At 60.3% G+C, this 18,906-nt stretch overlaps 1 protein-coding gene across 2 annotated transcripts in view; it reads right to left on the bottom strand.

The window, feature by feature from the left end:
* Window positions 1-18,906, bottom strand: part of LOC118712031 (nitric oxide synthase 1 adaptor protein) — a 91,052-nt gene that overhangs the window by 32,092 nt on the left and 40,054 nt on the right. For both annotated transcript variants that reach the window (XM_036425435.2, XM_036425436.2), the window contains exon 3: window positions 475-564. In XM_036425435.2, coding sequence (XP_036281328.1) covers window positions 475-564 — 90 coding nt within the window. The remainder of the gene's footprint in view (window positions 1-474; window positions 565-18,906) is intronic.

Genomic DNA, 18,906 nt, shown 5'->3' on the forward strand with positions numbered 1-18,906 from the left:
GCCTCACAGCCAAGCCTTCGCGCGTCCCCCGGCACCCCAGCCTGTCCCACCCCCACGCCAGTCCTCCCACAGCCACACACAAAACAGCCGTGGGTGGGACCACACACCTGTCGCACAGGTCACCACGGGGAGGAGAGCTGCTCAGGCCACCCAGCCCTGCGGCGGCGCCTGCCTCCCACGCGCTGAGCACGGCGGACCCCGGGCCCAGCTCAGAGGCGGCTGGAGCAGTGGCTGTGACAGGGAATGCACCACCCTCGCCCTCCCCCCGAGCCGGCCTGTCCTCACAGGACCCGCTGTCCCCCACAAAGGCGGAGGTGTCGGTGTGTGCTGGGGGCGCGGGGCGGACACCGACAGGGCTGACCTGCCCAGGCTGCTCGAGCGGACCACCCGCGGAAGGAAGCGTCCATCCAGAGCGGGACCCACGGGAAGGCCCAGTCCCCCCCATCCTCCCAGCTCCCGCCTCAGAGGTCCTACCTTTTTCTTCTTCAGAATCACTTTCACCCCGTCCACTGAAACCATGATGCTCACTTTCTTCTTCTTGATGTTCTTGGCTTTGAACTCGTACTGCGGGAGAGAAGGAACAGCAATGCAGACCATCAGACTCGTGACCGGACAGAGGCCACAGACGGCCTGGGCCTGGTGCGGCCCCAGGACACGGACACTCTGATCAGAACAGGGACCCTGAAAGGCCACTGGCTCACTGCTCAGCCCTTAGGCAGGACCGCGGATGGACCTGACCATCCTGCCCACGTGGACACTCTCCCCGGGCGCCAGAGCCATCCCTCAGCGATTCCGCCCGCGATTTCACTTCCACTGTCCGTCAGGCGACTCGGGAAGAGCGGCGAGGACCAACCTTCCCTGGCCGCACACAGGAACGGTCATGAATTCCGTCTCTCTCTGCAGTTCCATTCCCAAGTCCTCATCTGCAGCTGGGACTCCCACAGCTGTCACCCACAGCTAAAGGCCCGGGCGGAGAGTCTTCAGAAACCTGACCAGCGACGGTCCTGCCTCAGCCCCACCCTCGGAGCCCTCTAAGCACAGCCTAGCGCCCACACTGCAGACAGCGCGGTTCCACTCTGTCCACAGTTTGTCACAGTGGCCTACTTCCTATGCTGTGCACACACTCAGAATCCGTGGCATAATTCTGCATTCTCCTCACTGCACCTCCTTCTGAGCACTTACCCATTTTCACCTGGTCCTCACCTTGGTGTGTCTACCTAACAAACGCACCTGCCAAACTCCCTAATCAGACATCTGGGTTACAGATTAAAAATAATAAAACAGCCAATGCCGGTTTGGCTCAATGGATAGAGCGTCGGCTTGGGGACTGAAAGGTCCTGGGTTCGATTCCGGTCAAGGGCATGTACCTTGGTTGCGGGCATATCCCCAGTAGGGGGTGTGCAAGAGGCAGCTGATCGATGACTCTCTCTCATTGATGTTTCTAACTCTCTATCTCTCTCCCTTCCTCTCTGTACAAAATCAATAAAATATATTTTAAAATAAATAAATAAATAAATAATAATAATAAAACAGGTCCCAGAGTCGTGACCTGCACTGCAGCCCGCAGGCCCTCCTCCCTGGCCCTTCCCAACTGCCAGCACCCAAGTTGGTAAGGGGGCTCTGGCTTGTTGCCTGTGCCTCTAAGACCTAATAATTTCCAGTTAGTGTGTTGATAGGAATGGACCTAATGCCCCCACCGAGATAATCTCATGAGAAGCCCCAGCCGCCCTGGGCTGTGACTCTTACTGCTGTGGCTTTACGAGCTCAGCTTAGTGCTTCCCACCCTGGCTCCAGACTATCCCAACCACCTGTCTCCGCTGAACGGGCCAGTGCTCGGCTGTGCCATCGTCTCCTCTACATCCCTCTTCTTCCCCTTCCCTGGCAACAAAGTCCAGCAGCAGACAGAAGTGCAATACTGCAGATCCCACCACCCTCCTGGTCTTAGAAGCAGGTGCCCATGAACCAGGCCCTCGCCCATCTCGATTTCTAGAAGGCCTTGTGGTAACCCTCTTTGGCCGCCTCCCCGCCAGTTCCATTGTCTCTAGGAGCCTTTGTAAATCAAGATGCCTCACCATGGCAAGGAAGGGGCTGGACCTGCCAGCTCCTCACCTGTGTACCTGAAACCTTAACTACTTCTATAGCTTGCATTTGGACAACTTGGCCAAATGTTTAAATACCTGCATCCTAAAAACTCAAAATGCAGCTAAAGCTCCTTTCAGAACCGGAAGCAGCTTGAAGGTGACTGTGTGCACACTGGGTCTGTGGGAAGCGGGGACCCCGTGGGGAAGCACGACTAGAGGGCACCCCGGAGTCCCAGGGACAGAGCCGCCCAGGAGTCCCTGCCTCACAGCCGGGGTGCCAGGCACAGGCTTCGGGCGGAGGGGCCACTGGAGGCCCAAGCAGCCTGTGCTCTCCGGCCGGACACGCAGCATCTACCCTACCTGCCAGGTGTCACCAACCCGCTCCAACCAAGGTGTGGTTCTGCTGCAAACCACAGAAGCGGAAGGAAATCGGTTTCTGAAAAGCCCATTGCATTCAAACCCCATGCAGGACAGCCATGGCGCCTCCTTGGTAAGCAGGCTCTCTGCCATGAGGGAAAGGACCAGCGATGAAGGGAGGAAAGCAGAGCCAGGCTCCCGGGACTGGCCCTCCCTCTTCCCAGCCTTGCTGCTCGGGGCGGGTGTGCTGGGAGGAAGCACCTGAGTCCCGCAGGAGCGGAGCTGGGTCAGCTCGGGTTTGCTGGCAGGGTGCCACACTCGTCGGCTCAGGCAGCCTCGCCCCGGAGTCAGTGCCAACAGTCTGCTCTCTCCCCGGGGCGGCCAGGCCGACCTCATGCGCCCACTTTGCCAGCCCGAGCCCCACAGCAAGGACAGATAAAGCCTGCAGGGCCCAACCTGCAGGGACAACGACCAGGAAGACCAAGGCCACGGAGAACGTGGCTGGACGCCAGCGTCTCCCAGCTCCCCAGCTCCCTGTCCCCACCTCCTGGCCGCCGCCCCGCCCTGGTGTCCCCGCCCAGCCAGTGCTGGGACACAGCCCGGTGGCAGCTCCACAGGGAAGGACTTCCCTGGTCACTGAGGCCCATTCACACTTCCCACCACTGCTTCCGTGGAAACCAAATCGCCACATTTCCAAAGGGAGTAGCCACGGGACCCCGAGGGACAGACCTGCACGAGGCCGCGGGGCCACGCACCCTGGGAACTGGGGACCACAGGCTGGGTTTAGGGGCCTTCATTTCTTAGCAGAAAACACAATCACAAGTGCAGAAATCACAAACAGATGGAAATAAAGGCAAGTGTGACCCCTCTGCTCTGGAAAATCACTGCAGCCCGGTCCACATGCACATCCTTGCTCCAACGCTTTCTAAATCCTTTAAAAGCCTTTGACTTCATGTACTTATATGCTGAGAACTTAACATAATTGCAAGTCAGTGTTAGTGACGTTTGCCATTCAACTAAGAAAGAAAAGCAACCTCAGATGCAATCAAATTCCACAAGGAAATAAAAGAGCACCCCAGCGTGTGGCTACGGGATGAGGGAACCACGTTTCGGAGTGGACACAGCGGGCAAAGCAGACGCACGAGTAGAACTGGAACAAGTCTCGTTCACACAGCCACGGCAGCAGAAGCTCCGGACACGGACGCGGCCACTGGCGCTCCTCGGGCCCCGTCCCCAGAGCCCGAACCAGCTTGTCTCACGGAGACGCCCACACAGGCTCCACGTGCTATCGTCCACAGTCCGAACAGCGGCAACTCCGAACCAGCTCGGGCCTTTCTGGACGTGAGAGGTCCTCTCTGAAGACTGGACACACAGCCCCAGGCTGTCACACACACCAGCTCAGAAGGTGAGCGTCCGTGCGTGTGCTCGGCCACATGGGACCCCCAGAGCCCTTGTGCCGCTGCCTGTCCCTTCCCGCCGTGAGTCCTGGGGAGACCACGAGGCTCACAGGTGGAGGGAAGATCCCCAGGGGGCCACCAATGGTCACCTACACACCCATCCCCTGGACTCTCCCTCTGTCACCGACCTGCGTCAAACCCACAGGCTTTACCCCCGTCTCAGCACATGGCACACTTAGTGGGCACCAACCACCTCCATCTCACACTCAGGGGCACCCACCACCACCTCACACTCAGAGGCACCCTCCACCACCGCCTCACACTCAGGGGCACCCTCCACCACCTCACACTCAGGGGCACCCTCCACCACCTCACACTCAGGGGCACCCACCACCACCTCACACTCAGGGGCACCCTCCACCACCTCACACTCAGGGGCACCCACCACCACCACCTCACACTCAGGGGCACCCTCCACCACCTCACACTCAGGGGCACCCACCACCACCACCTCACACTCGGGGGCACCCACCACCACCTCACACTCAGGGGCACCCTCCACCACCTCACACTCAGGGGCACCCTCCACCACCTCACACTCAGGGGCACCCACCACCACCTCACACTCAGGGGCACCCTCCACCACCTCACACTCAGGGCACCCACCACCACCACCTCACACTCAGGGGCACCCTCCACCACCTCACACTCAGGGGCACCCACCACCACCACCTCACACTCAGGGCACCCTCCACCCCCTCACACTCAGGGGCACCCACCACCACCACCTCCCACTCAGGGGCACCCTCCACCCCCTCCCCCTCAGGGGCACCCACCACCACCTCACACTCAGGGGCACCCTCCACCACCTCACACTCAGGGGCACCCACACCACCTCACACTCAGGGGCACCCCCACCACCTCACACTCAGGGGCACCCTCCACCACCTCACACTCAGGGGCACCCTCCACCACCTCACACTCAGGGGCACCCACCACCACCACCTCACACTCAGGGGCACCCTCCACCACCTCACACTCAGGGGCACCCACCACCACCTCACACTCAGGGGCACCCTCCACCACCTCACACTCAGGGGCACCCACCACCACCACCTCACACTCAGGGGCACCCTCCACCACCTCACACTCAGGGGCACCCACCACCACCACCTCACACTCAGGGGCACCCTCCACCACCTCACACTCAGGGGCACCCACCACCACCACCTCACACTCAGGGGCACCCTCCACCACCTCACACTCAGGGGCACCCACCACCACCACCTCACACTCAGGGGCACCCACCACCACCTCACACTCAGGGGCACCCTCCACCACCTCACACTCAGGGGCACCCTCCACCACCTCACACTCAGGGGCACCCACCACCACCACCTCACACTCAGGGGCACCCTCCACCACCTCACACTCAGGGGCACCCACCACCACCACCTCACACTCAGGGGCACCCTCCACCACCTCACACTCAGGGGCACCCTCCACCACCTCATACTCAGGGGCACCCTCCACCACCTCACACTCAGGGGCACCCTCCACCACCTCACACTCAGGGGCACCCACCACCACCTCACACTCAGGGGCACCCACCACCACTCAGGGGCACCCACCACCGCCACCTCACACTCAGGGGCACCCACCACCGCCACCTCACACTCAGGGGCACCCTCCACCACCTCATTCTCAGGGGCACCCACCACCACCACCTCACACTCAGGGGCACCCACCACCACCACCTCACACTCAGGGGCACCCTCCACCACCTCACACTCAGGGGCACCCACCACCGCCACCTCACACTCAGGGGCACCCACCACCGCCACCTCACACTCAGGGGCACCCACCACCACCACCTCACACTCAGGGGCACCCTCCACCACCTCACACTCAGGGGCACCCACCACCGCCACCTCACACTCAGGGGCACCCACCACCGCCACCTCACACTCAGGGGCACCCTCCACCACCTCACACTCAGGGGCACCCTCCACCACCTCACACTCAGGGGCACCCACCACCGCCACCTCACACTCAGGGGCACCCACCACCACCACCTCACACTCAGGGGCAGGTAAGAAAGAGACGCGGGAGGAGCGCCAACATCAGAACGCCAGCCGTTGGGACGTCACCCCGTCAGATCACTGGGACATCACCTGTCTGGCCTACAGCCGGCCTGCAGCCTCTCCCTGCAGACCACGTGGGCCTGGCCTAGGGGCAGAGCCGCCTTGATCTGAGAGGGAGCCGTGGATGGGACGTGGGGACCACTGCAGAGTCCACCTGGGGACAAACCGAGGCAGGAAAGGAGCTGTGAGGGGAGCAGAGGCGGCCTCAGAGGGGAGAGGACAGACCAGATGGCACCCGATGCCTCCAGCGTCAGGGCTGCACTGACTCAACTCTCCCAGCAGCACCCGCACCCATACGGTCCAGGAGGGAGACCTGGAGTCAGTCTTCACCACAAGCATGCGAAAAGCAGGGAGATATGGTCCCTGAGCTCACAGCCACCGACTCGTGAGAAAGACAGGTGTGTGACCGTCCTGGCCCAGCGTCATAAACACTGAGATGAAGGGGACGGAGGACAGAGACTGGCAGGGAGACCGGGAAGGGGTGCAGAGGGCTAGGGGCTGGGCGCAGTGGCCCCCAGGCCCACCTGCAGAGTTCACGAGTGCAAAAAGCCCGCATCCTCAGGAAAGGGGCGCGGGTGTGGTCAGGAATGTGCTGGGAGGCAGCCAGGGGCAGTGCATAGCCAGCTCTGAAGCAACCAAAACAAGGCAATCGGCCTGGACAGAACGGACAGCTGTCCTGTGTGAATCTCAGACAAAAGAGCACGGCCAGAAGATGTGGGCGACGACGGCGCCAGGATGCCAGCCACGGAGCCACGGCCGCACGGTGGCGCTGGGCTCCGGGTCCCCGCCACCCGGCACACCTGCGCCAGAGGGCAACCTGTGCTTCTTCCTCCCGGAGCCACCGCTGGCTGAGCTCCCGGGAGATCCCAGGGAAGCCATGCCCTGCCCTCCCGCCCGGCTTCGGGCACGCTCCCGCCAGCTCCTTCCGGCCCTCTCCTCCCACCAGAGGCGCTGTGGCACCTGTCGTGGCTGAGGCCGAGCTGAGTTTGTATCATCTCGGTGCTCCCTGCCCCTCCCGTGGGGCCATCGCCCTGGGACCCGAGATTCCTGGCCGATGGCTGGGAGGCTGAACGAGAGCCAGCTGCGCCGCCACGTGCTCTGGAGCAAGAAGAGAAGCGAATGGCGGGCCATGGATGGGGCTCCCACTTCAGGCACAGCCACAGCAGCTTCGCCCGCACGAGGCGCCCGGTGACACAGCCACGTCCTTGGCGCAGGCCGATGCACAAGGAACCCAGACCCCAGGAGAAACGGCTCTGCTCTTCAGAGACGAGAGACGCTATCATTCCACGGAAAAGCCACACGCTGGCTCCGTGTGTGAGAGGAGGATGGGCCCGCAGGTGAGGGCCGCCTGGCAGCGTGGGGGAACCGCTGGCCCTGAGAGAGGTCGCCTCAATCACTCCGTCGGAGGGCATGCGTCTGCCCGCCCCCGTCAGCACGTGGTCCGGCCGCCGCCAGCACCCGCGGCTCCAGGAGCACAAGTGGGACGAAGGCCGTTCGGAAGGGGGACACCATGGCAGCGGTTCTCAGCCTTCCTAACACAGCTCCTCAGGTTATGCTGACCCCAACCATAACATTATTTTCGTTCCTACTTCATAACTGTAATTTCTGCAACCCATAGTTGAGAACCGCTAGCAGGGTCGCCTAAGACCATCGGAAAGCACGGATATTTACATAACAGCAGCAGAGTTACAATTATGTATGAAGTAGCAACGGAAATAATTATGGTTGGGGTCACCACGACCTGAGGGGCTGTACTGAAGGGGGCGGCATGAGGAAGGCGGAGAACCGCTGGATTTGGTCATCCGGAAGCCAGGGAGGAGCAGCTGCGACGCGCCCCCTTAGAACAGCAGAGCACACATCCGGACGCCCACACCGGCCCTCCCTGCCGGCCGGCCCGTCCGCACTCCGTCCCGGTCACTCCATGCCCGCCTCCCTGTCTCACCCTGACATCTGCCCCGCGGCCCCCGCAGGAAGGAAGTGCAGGCACGGTTTGCGTCCCTGTTATGAGGCGACATCCACGCCGTGACCTGGACGCTCAGGGCCCCCTGACCTGCTTGCCACCCGAGCCTGACCCGTCTCACCGCGGCTGGGCTCCGGCCCTGGCCAGCACCTGTGCACAGCAGCCGGGGTGACGGCACCTGAGAGCCCAGAGCGTGGGCAGCTCAGAGCAGCGCATCGCCTCCCCCGAGAAAAAGGCTCCCCACCGGCCAGCGGGCTCCGGGTCTGAGTGCGGCCTGTGAACCAGGAGGCCAGGCACATGCCCAGCTGTGGGCTCGGTTCCCAGAAGGAGGTGTTCAGGAGGCTGCCAATCAGTGATTCTCTCTCATCATTGATGTTTCTCTCTCTCCCTCTCTTCCTCTCTGATATCAATAAAGTATATATTTTTTAAAATAAAGGCTTCATCAGCTGATGAGATGACCCATCTGAAACCCCCCTCCTGCATGGACAAGTGGAGGCTGAGGGAGAAGATGCGTGTGGGGAGGGTGTGGCACAGGCGAGCACAGGGTGGTGCAGACCCCAGTGCCACTGCCCGGACAGGCTCCCAGAGAGGAGAGCAAGGGCCGACCCAGAATGCTCCTGAGGGTCACCAGGACCTGGCAGAGCTAACCTCCTGCAGCCCTGGCGGCCCTCAGAGGAGGGGTGTTGTCTGGGAGCACGGGGGTTTGGGTGGGGGAGAAGTGTTATCTGGGGAGAACATGGGGGGAGGAGTATTATCTGGGGAGCACGTGGGGGGAGGAGTGTTATCTGGGGAGCACTGGGGGGAGGAGTGTTATCTGGGGAGCACGGGGGGGCAGGAGTGTTATCTGGGGAGCACGTGTGGGGAGGAGTGTTATCTGGGGAGCACTGGGGGGGAGTGTTATCTGGGGAGCACAGGGGGGAGGAGTGTTATCTGGGGAGCATGGGGGGGGGAGGAGTGTTATCTGGGGAGCACATGGGGGGAGGAGTGTTATCTGGGGAGTACTGGGGGGAGGAGTGTTATCTGGGGAGCACATGGGGGGAGGAGTGTTACCTGGGGAGCACTGGGGGGAGGAGTGTTATCTGGGGAGCACATGGGGGGAGGAGTGTTATCTGGGGAGCACAGGGGGGAGGAGTGTTATCTGGGGAGCACTGGGGGGAGGAGTGTTATCTGGGGAGCACATGGGGGGAGGAGTGTTACCTGGGGAGCACGGGGGGGGGAGGAGTGTTATCTGGGGAGCACATGGGGGGAGGAGTGTTATCTGGGGAGCACAGGGGGGAGGAGTGTTATCTGGGGAGCACTGGGGGGAGGAGTGTTATCTGGGGAGCACATGGGGGGAGGAGTGTTACCTGGGGAGCACGGGGGGGGGGGAGGAGTGTTATCTGGGGAGTACTGGGGGGAGGAGTGTTATCTGGGGAGCATGGGGGTGGAGGTGGGGGGAGGAGTGTTATCTGGGAAGCACGTGGGGGGAGGAGTGTTATCTGGGGAGCACAGGGGGGAGGAGTGTTATCTGGGGAGCACAGGGGGAGGAGTGTTATCTGGGGAGCACATGGGGGGAGGAGTGTTATCTGGGGAGCACAGGGGGGAGGAGTGTTATCTGGGGAGTACTGGGGGGAGGAGTGTTATCTGGGGAGCATGGGGGTGGAGGTGGGGGGAGGAGTGTTATCTGGGAAGCACGTGGGGGGAGGAGTGTTATCTGGGGAGCACAGGGGGGAGGAGTGTTATCTGGGGAGCACAGGGGGGAGGAGTGTTATCTGGGGAGCACATGGGGGGAGGAGTGTTACCTGGGGAGCACAGGGGGGAGGAGTGTTATCTGGGGAGCACTGGGGGGAGGAGTGTTATCTGGGGAGCACTGGGGGGAGGAGTGTTATCTGGGGAACACTGGGGGGAGGAGTGTTATCTGGGGAGCACGTGTGGGGAGGAGTGTTATCTGGGGAGCACAGGGGGGAGGAGTGTTACCTGGGGAGCACAGGGGGAGGAGTGTTATCTGGGGAGCACGTGGGGGAGGAGTGTTATCTTGGAGAACATGGGGGGAGGAGTGTTATCTGGGGAGCACGTGGGGGAGGAGTGTTATCTTGGAGAACATGGGGGGAGGAGTGTTATCTGGGGAGCACGTGGGGGAGAGTGTTATCTTGGAGAACATGGGGGGAGGAGTGTTATCTGGGGAGCACTGGGGGGGAGTGTTATAGGGGGAGCACGGGGTGGGGGACTATCGGGGTGCACTCCGGGGTGTCTGGCACTCTGCCCACTTCTACAGGCTCAGGAGGAAGAGCGTTCGGCACCACCTCAGAACGTCCGATGGAGAAGGCCCGGAGCCTCCTGAGAGGACGCCAGAAGAGCGGGCAGAACAGGGGCTGCAGAGAGATCTGCTCCAAACGGCATCGGGCTGCCAGCACAGGAGCCGGGACCCCTCCGCCTCAGCGTCTGCCTGCGGGAGGAGGGCACCAGGCCCCACCGCGGGCGGTGCTGGCACAGGCCCGGCCACCAAGGTCTCCAGGCCACGAGGTCTCCAGGCGTGGCCTGCTGCACAGTGAGCTGTGCGGCTCCTCAGCCCTCCTGCAGCCACTCAGGGACCAGCCTCTGCGGGGAACGCCCCCACGGCCCCAGAGCCTCCCATCGTGCCTGCAGTGACCGACGTGCTGCCCCCTCCTGGCGGCAAGGAGAGCTCTGCCCCCCACCCGCCCGGACACACGCAAAGCTCCCAGCTCCTCCACGCGCTGCCCGGAGCTCACTTCAAACCCTCCGCCACTGCGTCCAGTGCATCGTCCCAGGGAGTCCTGTCAGCCAAGGTGACCTCCGCCCGCACCCCTGCACTCCTGGGAGCGGCTCGGCACCTGCGACTTCTGGCCCATCGGCGACAACATTCAGTGTTTCCGGGTGAAAAGGGTCAACACTGGTGGGGTCAGCCTGGGGATGCTGGAGGGCTGTTAGCCACATGGAAGGGCCCTGTCACCCAGTCACACCAGCATGACCGGTATCATTCCCACCACTGGTCACTGGAAATCCCAGCCCCGTGAGGTCCTGACTAAAAATTAGACTAGAGTGCACACATTTCACCAGAAGCTCCTGTTAGAACGGTAAGAGCAGTGACGGCCAGTGCGTGACAAGCCTTGGCACGGAGCCGTGGAGCCCGGCGCCTGCTCCGGATGGACCAGAGGCTCATCGTCCTGGCTGCCGGAGCCGTCTGCCTCATCGGAGGAACAGACAGGGCGTCCGCAGGCCCTGCAGCGCGGCCAGCAGTGCCCAGCGTCCTGTCCGGCTTCTCCACAGGCAGGCAGCGCGGCCAGCAGTGCCCACTGTCCTGTCCGGCTTCTCACAGGCAGGCAGCACGGCCAGCAGCCGCTCAGCGTCCTGTCCGGCTTCTCCACAGGCAGGCAGAGCGGCCAGCAGTGCCCACTGTCCTGTCTGGCTTCTCACAGGCAGGCAGCGTGGCCAACAGCCGCCCAGCGTCCTGTCCGGCTTCTCCCCAGGCAGGCAGAGCGGCCAGCAGTGCCCACTGTCCTGTCCGGCTTCTCCGCAGGCAGGCAGAGCGGCCAGCAGTGCCCACTGTCCTGTCTGGCTTTTCACAGGCAGGCAGAGCGGCCAGCAGCCGCCCAGCGTCCTGTCCGGCTTCTCCGCAGGCAGGCAGAGCGGCCAGCAGTGCCCACTGTCCTGTCTGGCTTTTCACAGGCAGGCAGAGCGGCCAGCAGCCGCCCAGCGTCCTGTCCGGCTTCTCCGCAGGCAGGCAGCGTGGCCAGCTCACTGGGTCCACACTCACGAGGAGCCAGGGGGATCGGCTGGGCTTCTGCTGCTGGGCCAATGGCCCGGCCACGGGCTGGGCTGAGAAACGTGCTCCCACTCCCACCGACCCCCACGATGAGTGGAATCTGAGTCTCCACCCAAAGTGCCACAGCCCGGGAGCTGAGGGGAACCGGAGGCCACGCCCGGGCAGCCTGCGTGGCCTCCAGCTGCACTCCGGTCTGGAGATGGAGGTCTTTATGCAGCTCTCCCAGGAGCCGTCACCATAGAAACTGTTGCTACGTCCATTGTCCATCACCGCATGATGGAAGGCAGGGGGTGGGACCGTGTCGAAGGAGAGGGAACTAGAAGAGCTGAATTTAAGTCAGGACAGAGAAAACACATTGATGGATGCTCTGACGACGAGTCTGGCCTGTGTGAGGAGGCCTCGGACGCCACAGGAGTGACGAGGTGGGTGCTGCCCGCCTACCATTTGTGCTGGTGGAATCGGTGCGTTAGTTGAGTGGCACCCACAATACCCTCCCCCGACTGCTGGTCCTAGGCTCTCCAGAGAGACACTCTGTGGGTCTCCACGTGGTCCGAGCCACGGTGATGTCGGGGCCACGGAACCCACCCCGGTGGTCTGGCCGCTCCCGCTGAGCTCCAGGTGGGAGGCCCAGGAGGCCTGTGACTGCTGCGGCCCCGGAGCACCCGCCGCCCACAGCTCCTCTCAGACTCCAGCTCGCAGCTCGCAGGTGAGTCAGTAACAGAAACACACACGGGCTGCTCAGCTTCACGTCTGAAGGTCAGACGTGAAGGTCAGCCTTGGAACTAAGCATGTGCAACTTCAGCCTCCCTTCCCCTTCATTCCGCGGGGACAGGACTGCCTGCCCCTCCCTGGGTAAGCTGCACCAAGGACTCTGCCCACGCCAGGCACACGGTGTCGGCTACCTAAACGCACACCATATTAGCGAAGGTTTGACTTCAATGGCGAATCATCTGTCATCCAACTTTCTGCTTGGAAAACAGCTGGAACCCAACAACCACTGACGCGAAGAGTCCGGGTGGAAGATGGACTCTGAACCCGAGCAGGATCCAGGCGGGACCACCCCTTCCCCGCAGCCGTCCGGGACTGTGCTTCCCGGGGAGCAAGATGTCGCTGTCGCAGGAGGTCAGCGGAGGTGGGGGAGGTGAGACGAGGCCGGTCCCACACCCGGGCATCTCAGGTGGAGAGCGGCAGCCGGGGAAGACCCAGAGCCCGAAAGCAAATGAGGGAAACCCCCTTCCCTGCGGCCGGCCCGGAGAGTCCTACGTGGCTCACGCCCTTCAGGAAGAACACGTCTGGGCCACGCCGCATGGAATGTGCACCGCACAGCTGCCAGGGCCGGTCCTCCATCCTCCGGGAGAGGCCGGGCCGCGCTGGGCGCTCGCCCGGTCAGACGAGGAGGCCTCTGTGAGACGGACGGGGAGAAGAAACTAAGGTTCAGCTCCTGACAGTTTCTTTCCCGCAGAGGTGCTGTGGGACCCCTCAGTCCTGGTGCACCGGGCGGGGGCCAGCAGTGCCCTTCCTGCCCGGACGGTGGAGCCGCTGACCTCGGGCCAGGTGCCCGGCTCCTGTGTGGAGGCCCCTCCTGATGAGCCAACCGAGAGCGCGCCCTTGGGAACATCCCAGCACGTTCCCAGGAAGCGGCCTCAGAGCCTCGGACGCCCCTAACCCCACCTGCTGCCCACACCGTCCGGCTGCCTCACTGAGAGGCCGGGGTGCTGGCCACCCCATTCTGCCAGCCCCCCGTGACCCGCAGCCCGGCCTCCCACCGACCACCCACCCTCCAGCACCCCGTGACCCGCAGCCCGGCCTCCCACTGACCACCCACCCTCCAGCACCCCGTGACCCGCAGCCCGGCCTCCCACCGACCACCCACCCTCCAGCCCCCCGTGACCCGCAGCCCGGCCTCCCACCGACCACCCACCCTCCAGCCCCCCGTGACCCGCAGCCCGGCCTCCCACTGACCACCCACCCTCCAGCCCCCCTGTGACCCGCAGCCCGGCCTCCCACTGACCAGGGACACCCCAGCCCCCCCGTGACCCGCAGCCCGGCCTCCCACTGACCACCCACCCTCCAGCCCCCCTGTGACCCGCAGCCCAGCCTCCCACTGACCAGGGACACCCCAGCCCCCCCGTGACCCGCAGCCCGGCCTCCCACTGACCACCCACCCTCCAGCGCCCCCGTGACCCGCAGCCCCGGCCTCCCACTGACCATGGACACCCCAGCCCTCCCGTGACACGCAGCCCGGCCTCCCACTGACCACGGACAGGCTCCGGCCTCTCACGTCAGTCGGAGATGGAGGCCCAGAGACCCAGTCATGAGCTGGCCAGGGTCAAGTGTTGAGTCGGAGAGATCCACCAGAAGCCGGTGCTCTTGACCGTCTTGACTATCAAATCGTGGGCGTTTCGGCCCTGCACTCGGCCCTGCACTAGCTGACTGCAAGATGGCAGCTTCCTAGTAACCTGGGCACATGTGCCGGATGCCCTCCCGGCCAAGGCATCGAGGGAGGACCCGCAGCGCCTGGCTCTTCACAAGGCCCGGCCCTGAGCTCTGCCAGCAGCACCGTGACCGCTGCTCGCCCGCCCTCATGCCGCCGTCCTGCACCCTCCGCATGGCCCTGTTTACACGTCATGAAGGTGAGACCTCGAAAGACAGGACTAGACTGTCTTCTTCCTCATGTGGATCCCAAAGCCTAACCCCTGTCAGCAGCTCAAAACAGAGGCTGGGAGGGGGCAGCGGGAGGCCCGGGAGGTGTGGAGGCTGGGAGGGGGCAGCGGGAGGCCCGGGAGGTGTGGAGGCTGGGAGGGGGCAGCGGGAGGCCCGGGAGGTGTGGAGGCTGGGAGGGGGCAGCGGGAGGTGTGGAGGCTGGGAGGTGAAATGTTTTTAAACATTTAATAGGACGAGCGGCCCTCTCCACACAGATCTCTTCCCCAGGTGAAAGGCCCGCTGAGGACCAAACAGCCCAGAGCCACGCCCCACAGGGAGCTGCTGTGAACATGTGGGTGCATTTCCTTTCTATATATATTTTTTAATATATTTTATTGATTTTGTACAGAGAGGAAAGGAGAGAGATAGAAAGTTAGAAACATCGATGAGAGTGAATCATCGATCAGCTGCCTCTTGCACACCCCCTACTGGGGATATGCCCGCAACCAAGGTACATGCCCTTGACCGGAATCGAACCCGGGACCTTCCAGTCCCCAAGCCGACGCTCTATCCACTGAGCCAAACCGATATCGGCCCTTTCTACATTTTTATAAGTGTTTTGTGGTTATTACAAAAGTGATGTCTTTTTATACACGGATCCAAATGCTATTTGACTTAACATAGGCCTTTTCTCAAAATTCTTGCCACTTTTCTGTGTGTCATTTTTAATTCTATGGAACGTTTTCCTCGGGGTCACGAATGCCGACTGTGTGCAGGTTCCCAGGCGCTGCCTGTCGCTCAGATCCGGGCGCTGTGACCAGCTCCAGGGCAGGAGGCGGATATGGTGAAGGGCACGGGCCAATCGGGGCCTCCCCCCGCCCCTGCAGGCACTTCCTGTCACTGGTATGGGGCCCCTCCAGTGCTGGCACCCGCTGGGCCCTGGACACGCCCCCTCCGAGGGCCACACCTAGGCTTCAGGACCCACTCCCCAGACACTGTGCACCGTGAGGCGCTCGTTCCCTTCAGAAGCGAGTCCTCGGTCATTGCATTCTCCCAGTTCTCATTACCGTGTGGCCTCTGTCCTGGCTGACCCACTGCAGTTAGAAATGAGGACACTAGGTGGCGGGAGGCGTCAGAGCCTGTCCCGCAGCACCTCCACCCCACCCCACCCGTCCCCGCTGTCCCCACCTCTGTCCCTGAGCAGAAGTGCAGGCTTCCACACATCACAGGGCCCTGAGACCGTCAGCCAGGCACCCCAATGGGCTCAGATGAGAGCCGGCACGAGAGCTGGATCTGAGCCTCGTTCAGAACAGAAGCGACCCTGGAGCCTCTCTGCCTCTCACCCCTGGGCCGAGTGACTGCATCTCCCCCAGATCGCCTGCTCCTCTCCCCGCGGCAGACGGGTGTTCTGTCACTCGGCACCGGGTGTGATGCATCTGCAGCCGCAGTCATAGCGGCAGACGCTGCCCACATCAGAGAGCAGCTCGGAGGGTGGGAGGACAGAGCCGTGTGCACACAGATCCCAGCAGAGGCCCAGGGTTAAGACAAAGGCGCGCCCTTGGCTCTGGCAGTGGCCAGGGCGTATTCCCCCTGGGACAGGGGCATTCTCCCTCCTGGGGGCCCACCCAGGCCGCCCAGGGAGGTCACCAGTAGGCGAGAGAACATGGACACAAAGTCGTGAGGAAGGATGAGAAAGGATGTGGAGAGCAGAGGGGCAAGCACCAGGAGGTGCAGTGGCGGGTGCACTGGGTCGATGGGCTCTGAGCAGTGCGGACGGGGGGAGGAGGAGGAGCGCTGGGGGCCTCCCTGGCTGCCCCTGCCGCCCCAAAGAGGGCGGACATGCTGACACTGACTCAGACAGGAGGGCAGTGGGAGAACAAGTGACAACTATGTAAAGACACACGTAAGGAGAAACCAAGATGGCAGCATAGGTAAACACCTGAACTTGCTGCCTCACACAACCACTTCAAAACTACAACCAAAACTCAAAATGGATATCATCCAGAACCACAGGAAGGCTGGCTGAGTGGAAATTCTACAATTAAAAGGGAAGAAAAAAGCACACTGAGACTCAAAGGAGGTGCAGAAGGCAGAGGTACGGAGAGGGCTGGCAACTGAGTACACGGTTGTCTTTCTCAATCGGGGGACACAAGCTCCCAACTGCTCTGAACTCCAGTTCTAGGCGAGTCTCTGGGGACCCAGACTCATACAGAAACTAGCAGAACTTGAGGGCAGCTTTCTCTCAGAGGTGCTTCCAGCGATTATCAAGGGACACTGAGACCCGGGGGCCTCTTAGGGCAGAGCTGACGGGAAGCCTTTGCTGTTTGGTCTGCCCTGAGACTCCACCCCAGCCAAGCTGTTCACGGAGGCTTTTGCATATGTATGGCCTGGTCCTTTGAAATCTAAACTTACCTAACAAACTGCAGCTGAGTCAGAGAGACCCAGAACATCTAAAACAGGGGTCCTCAAACTTTTTAAAGTGGGGGCCAGATCACGGTCCCTCAGAGAGCTGGAGGGCCGGACTATATGAACTACTAATTCCTACTGTAACACCTCGGCTGCGCTCACTGCCCAAAAAACCTGGTGGGCCGGATCAGACTCCTCTGCGGGACGCATGTGGCCCGAGGGCCGTAGTTTGAAGACGCCTGATCTAAAAGAAGGCCCAAGGTTCCCACAGCTTGCATTGCTTCACAGCTGGACCTCATCTGGGCACCTCCAAAACCCAAACAAAGAAGAAGAATCTGGAGATCTCTCCATAGATCCTACTGGGTGGTCTCAGGCAGAGGCTATATTAGCACCCCTTTGGAGATCCAAGAGCCAGTGTACCCAGGGTCAGAGTGGGACCATCTAGATTACAACTCCTCAGATCCATAAGGGACACACTCAGAGGGCAGACTCTGTGAGTACCAAAGCCCCATGGAAGCAAGTCTTGCCTCATTAGGGTGTCTCCAGCACAGAAGTTCTCCCATCGTAGAAATAGCTGATCTTCACATCCAAGTGGCCTGGAGATCAATTCCTCCCAGTGATATCAACAACAATCAAGGCTTACATACAACAAGACTGTGCACACAGCCCACAAAGGGGTGCACCAAGAATGTCCACTTCAGGTAATTGGAGAGACTGAGTCACAGGGCAATATAGGACACCTAGCACACAAAGCCACTCTATCAACTCAGGGAAGCAGCTATAATGCGGAGACAAAGAAACAGATCACAAATGAAGGAATTGGAGGAAAGCAAACTACTGGATATAGAGTTCAAAACCACAGTTAAAAGGTTTTTCAAGAATTTTCTAGAAAAGGCCGATAAATTTAATGAGACCCTCGAGGATATGAAAAAAGACCAACTAGAAATTAAGCATACATTGACTAAAATAAAAAAATAATTTACAGAGATCCAAAAGCAGACTAGAGGGTCACAAGAATCAAGTCAAAGATTTGAAATACAAAGAAGCAAAAAACACACAATTGGAAAAGCAAAAAGAAAGAAGATACTGTAAGGAGTCTCTGGGACAACTTCAAGCGTACCAACATGTCCATTATGGGGGTGTCAGAAGGAGAGAAAGAGCAAGACACTGAAAACCTATTTTGAAGAAAAAAATGACAGAAAATTTCCCCCACCTGGTGAAAGAAATATACTTACAAGTCTAAGAAGCGCACAGAACCCCAAACAAAAGAAATCCAAAAAGGACCACATCAAGACACATGATAATTAAAATGCCAAGAGCAAAAGACAAAGAGAGAATCTTGAAAGCAGCAAGAGAAAAACAGTTAGTTACCTACAAAGGAGTACTCATAAGACTGTAAGCTGATTTCTCAATAGAAACTATGCAGGCTAGAAGGGAGTGGCAAGAAATAGTCAAAGTGATGAATAGCAAGAACCTACAACCAAGATTACTCTACCCAGCAAAGCTATCATTCAGAATTGAAGGTCAGATAAAGAGCTTCACAGACAAGAAAAAGCTAAAGGACTTCATCACTGACAAACCAGTATGAAATGCTAAAAGGTATTCTTTAAAAAGAGGAAGAAGAAGAAAAAGGTAAAGATAAAAATTATGAATAAAAAATACATATCTAGAATAAGGAGCATAGAAAGGGAGTGGACTGACAATTCTAGGGCAGGGAAAGGGGTGTGTGGGATACAGAGACTGGACAAAAGTCGTACACCTATGGATGAGTACAATGGGGGGGAGGGGTAAGGGGTGGGAACTAGGTGGAGAAGAGCTATGGAGGGGAAGAGGAACAATTGTAATAATATGAACAATAAAGATTTTTAAAAACATGCACAGGTGAGCCTGGCTTGTGGTTGGTTAAGCATCAACCTATGACCCAAGAGGTCATGGTTCAGTTCCCATGCCCAGAGCACATGCCCAGGCTGCGGGTTTGATCCCCTTATGGGGTGCACAGGAGGCAGCCAAACAATGATTCTTTCTCATCACTGAGGTTTCTCTCTCTCCATCTCCCTTCCCCTCTAAATAAATAAATAAATAAATAATCTGTTTTTTACAAAAAAACACAAGTGAGAGGGGACTTGGTGAGAACACCCCACATGCTAACCAAACA

This window comes from Pipistrellus kuhlii, unplaced genomic scaffold (genome assembly GCF_014108245.1).
Source record: "Pipistrellus kuhlii isolate mPipKuh1 unplaced genomic scaffold, mPipKuh1.p scaffold_m20_p_80, whole genome shotgun sequence".
In the NCBI taxonomy this organism is placed as follows: domain Eukaryota; kingdom Metazoa; phylum Chordata; class Mammalia; order Chiroptera; family Vespertilionidae; genus Pipistrellus; species Pipistrellus kuhlii.